Source organism: Aaosphaeria arxii, assembly GCF_010015735.1.
Source record: "Aaosphaeria arxii CBS 175.79 unplaced genomic scaffold BU24scaffold_27, whole genome shotgun sequence".
In the NCBI taxonomy this organism is placed as follows: Eukaryota; Fungi; Ascomycota; class Dothideomycetes; order Pleosporales; genus Aaosphaeria; species Aaosphaeria arxii.
The window spans coordinates 1-3,861 of record NW_022983500.1 but is presented as its reverse complement, the minus strand read 5'-3'; the positions used below and the strand labels follow the sequence as shown (position 1 = coordinate 3,861).

At 46.1% G+C, this 3,861-nt stretch overlaps 1 protein-coding gene across 1 annotated transcript; it reads left to right on the top strand.

Annotated features, from left to right (window-relative positions):
• Positions 1-531: 531 nt before the first annotated feature.
• BU24DRAFT_416018 (uncharacterized protein) lies at positions 532-3,037 on the top strand (the record flags this gene model as incomplete). Its single annotated transcript, XM_033526348.1, has 4 exons — positions 532-1,272; positions 1,562-2,287; positions 2,330-2,585; positions 2,631-3,037. The coding sequence occupies 4 exons, from the start codon at positions 532-534 to the stop codon at positions 3,035-3,037; spliced, it is 2,130 nt and encodes a 709-aa protein (XP_033376629.1).
• Between the last annotated feature and the right edge of the window lie 824 nt (positions 3,038-3,861).

The following is a 3,861-nucleotide window of genomic DNA, read 5'->3' as shown; positions in this document are numbered from 1 at the left end:
CTATAAACTTGGCAGAACATCCTTATATATTTGTATGGACGATTCTGCTGTACAGCCTCCCTGCATGGCCATGAGAACAGTAGCCACTAGTTCCATGACACATACCGCGGTGTCATTGTACCAAGCAGGACCGTACTGGATTATTTATCATTCTTTGTCTTTGTACGCTATGAAATATTATTCACTTGCAGAAGTCAACGGTTTTCGCGCCCTTTGATATGGCCGCATTAGGTTCTATCTAGCGAACAGACACAGACCGGATGCTATTACCCCTCTACCGGTGAAGGGGATAGGCCTATCAACTCACAACTGATAGGGTTCGAGCATACGGCACCGAGTAGTTCTTGAGTAAATTTCTTATGCCTAGTGCGGCAGTGTTGTGGCGCGCTTCCCCCTATGTACCTAGATTGATCGCTTGTATCAGCCTCATCTACACCAACTTTATCACAGTCTTCAATTGTCTCCATTCAGCTTCTCAAGCTTTCCACATTCAAAGATATTACTTCGCTCTGAATCAGCTTTGTGTACAACATGAACCTTTCCGACTTGCGCATTCTATTCGATTGTGTTTGGGGTGATTTGCGACCTGGAGATGGGCATCTTCCAAGGCTTAAGAAAGAGCTCACATTATACCAGAAACTGGCGGGTTATTTCTGGCAGATCGTGGAGCTGGTGGATCCGACATTATTTTTCCCTAAGAGATTTCCTCTGGCATTTGATCGAATGTTTCTTAGTCTTCCCACAAGCTCTGTCATCCGCGCTGCCGACAGAAAGGATCCTTTCGCTTCATTTCAAGGAGATGTAAGCCTTGAAGATCCGGCCCTGGCCAAAGAATATGAGTTGAGTTGTTTATTGGCTCATGTGCAATGGCAGAGCGCTATTGAAAGTGGAATCTCTCCTCTAAAGCGCTATATTAGCCCATTTCCTGAACAACCTGTCGAAAATACTACTGTCACTATTTGGCGGGAAAAGAAGGGAAACGAATGGAGTACTAAGACTATGGGCGCTAGCATGTTCCTTGTCGCAGGAACTCTGGCACCAGAACTAGGTATGGGAGCGGAACCTCAATTCGTTTCTTCTATACACCTTCTCTGGGAGAAGGATTACCTTCAAGTAGTTTGGGAGACAAGTATCGGTTCATTGATCAGTACATGGGCGATTGTGGGAAATTTTATCTGGAGCGGCGTAGCCGATGCTGGCTTGTTACAAGCTCTGTTGGATCTGCCCGAGGGCCCCGGATCCGATACACTAACACAGTTCACAGTCGACAAAGTATGTACTACTACCCTCAATGCGGGCACTACGAAGTTTGGACATTGGAAAGATCGAAGGGAGGTGCTTCCATGCGCTTCTAAATGCTTCCACTGGTGGTCACACTCTCATTCCGTTCAGTGGCAGCGAAGGATCGAGCATAGTGCAAGGAGCAGAGTGGTAGATTACGACAAGACGATTCCGCGACTGTTCAGGAAAGCTGGAGCTCCTTTTCAGGGAATGGGCTTTTTCTTATCAGTAGTACAATCTACTGACAACAAGATGATGCCAAAACCAACTCTGTACACAGCTCCACCGAATGTGGCAGAAGAGATTCAGCAAAAGGGGGGGGACTAGTATCTTTTCCACCCCTAAGTTCGGTCGCGTACAACAAAGCATCTTCGACAAATGGAACTTTAGGACTAAGCCCACGAGCGTTCCAATACAACTGTGCGATACTCACGACAACTTCAAACTGGTAGATACCAGACTGGATGATTTTCCTCTTGGATCTGACTATGCAGCAATCTCTTACACCTGGGGGGACTGGACGGACAAAAATGAACTCCACTTAGAAATCTTGGAAGTGGTGAAAGAGATAGGCACTCGATACGCGTGGGTCGACGCTTGGTGTATAAACAACGATACGAGGGCAGATGAGATACCCAGGATGGGCGAATATTATGCGAATGCCTCAGTCGTTATCGTTTTATTGCCCGACGTGGCTAAACGCACAGCTTATACAAATCTTACACATGGTGCGCCTTTCAACTTACGCAAAGCTCGGGCGGACGATGGAGCTCTAGGGCAAGCCATTTTGAGGAGTACTTGGCGGTCACGGGTCTGGACGCTTCAAGAAGGTTTATTGGCACAGAATTGCATTGGCAAAACTCGTGACCAGATGCTTGACGGTGAATATCTCGATCATCTACTACACTTCCCCGAACATTGCATGTTTGCTCAATACGCCAGCCTAGGCCACACACACTCATTGCACTCTCCGGTCACCAATGTTCGGGGCTATTGGAAAGAAGACGTACTAAATGCATACAACTGCACTTTTGGTAATAGACTTTAGTGGCATACGGGGAGCCAGAGCGCCGTGAGTGGCGCACATAAGGCAAGCTTGCTCGAGGTTCTGAAAATGGGTAATGGACGCCGATGCAAGGTGCCTCTTGATTCCTTGATCGGTCTACTGGGTCTTGTTGACGGTCCCACCCTACCTCCGATGAGTGCTGAAACGGCACAATGGAGTTCTTTATGGACGACGCTGATTCGATCTGGTACAGTAGGAATTGATGTGCTCCGTGTTGCTAGCGCATGTCAGGAAACGGGTATGTGTTGGGCACCAGCACGAACTACTGATACAACACCAATAGAGATCGGAGGAATTGATGGCGAGATGCAAGCTCAGAGTATCAATGTAACGGATCATGGCCTTGAGGTGATGGGCACACCCGTCGAGGTAATTATTGGTGAAAAATCCGAACAAGGGCTCAGACAAATCCCGAACCAAAGAGATATCGCCATTGTAGTGGATCATGGGAATGAGATCAAAACCCACGGGCAGGTATCTGCCAGTGCGGGAGACAAATTCATTGGCATCATTCTTGAATCTCAACCAGGTGACAAAGGGGTTACAGTCCTGCTTGGAGAATGGACAGATAGTATTAGAGATACACGATTGTTTTATAGGCATACTTCTGTGAATGTAGTCAGGGTACTAAAACTAGTAAGAGCAGTACAAGCAGTACAGCAGATTCAGATTACTATTGGATTGTCCTAGATTAAGGTACATAGTATAGAGTGGTACAGTAACAATGCTTGAATACCTGATGGATATGCACGACTGCTTTGAAGTAACACAGTCTCTCAGGAATTAGGCCTAGAATAGGCTGAGATGTTTAGAAACATTGCAATACAATAATCAGGCAATACCTAGATACTATTTAGCTGTAGTATTTAATTTTAACTTTGGCAACGAATGTTTTTCGCATGTCATCTGGGCTGTATGCATAGACTGAGAGGGGCTAGGCATTGAAAACTCTTCTGCGCCTATCCTTATGGTTAGTAATTTAATTCATATGTTGCTAGGGATGCAGAGAGAACGTACTCTTATTAGAGACCTTTATTACTGCACATGTACGACCAGGAAGTGTTGGGTGAATAACATAGATCCCATTATCTTAAGAGTTGGAAAGCTCCCCTCTAGACGGCAAGGACTTGTCATCTCCACCATCGTTATATACGCCGTTGTCGGATTCGTCGCTGTTGTCTCCGCCGCTATCGTCTCTGTTGGGAATTACGGGAAGGGTCACAGAGTCAGTAACTCTAGTGACCCTGTTCTTGCGCTGATGAAGCTGTTGTACTGTACTCGTTTGGCTTAAAGCGTTGTGATTGATTCGAGGGATTCTAGCCTGGTCTGGCGTTGCATAAGCCTTTTTTAGTGAAGGACGAGAGCTTGCTATTAGAAGTGACGCGGGCATATGAAACGAAGAGATAGGAAGCAGCTCTAGTGTGGAAAAAATGAAGCTCGCATGTGTCACGGATCAGTATCCTAGGGAACTAGATTAATTAAAGGATCAAGTAGTTACAATTAGATTACTAAAG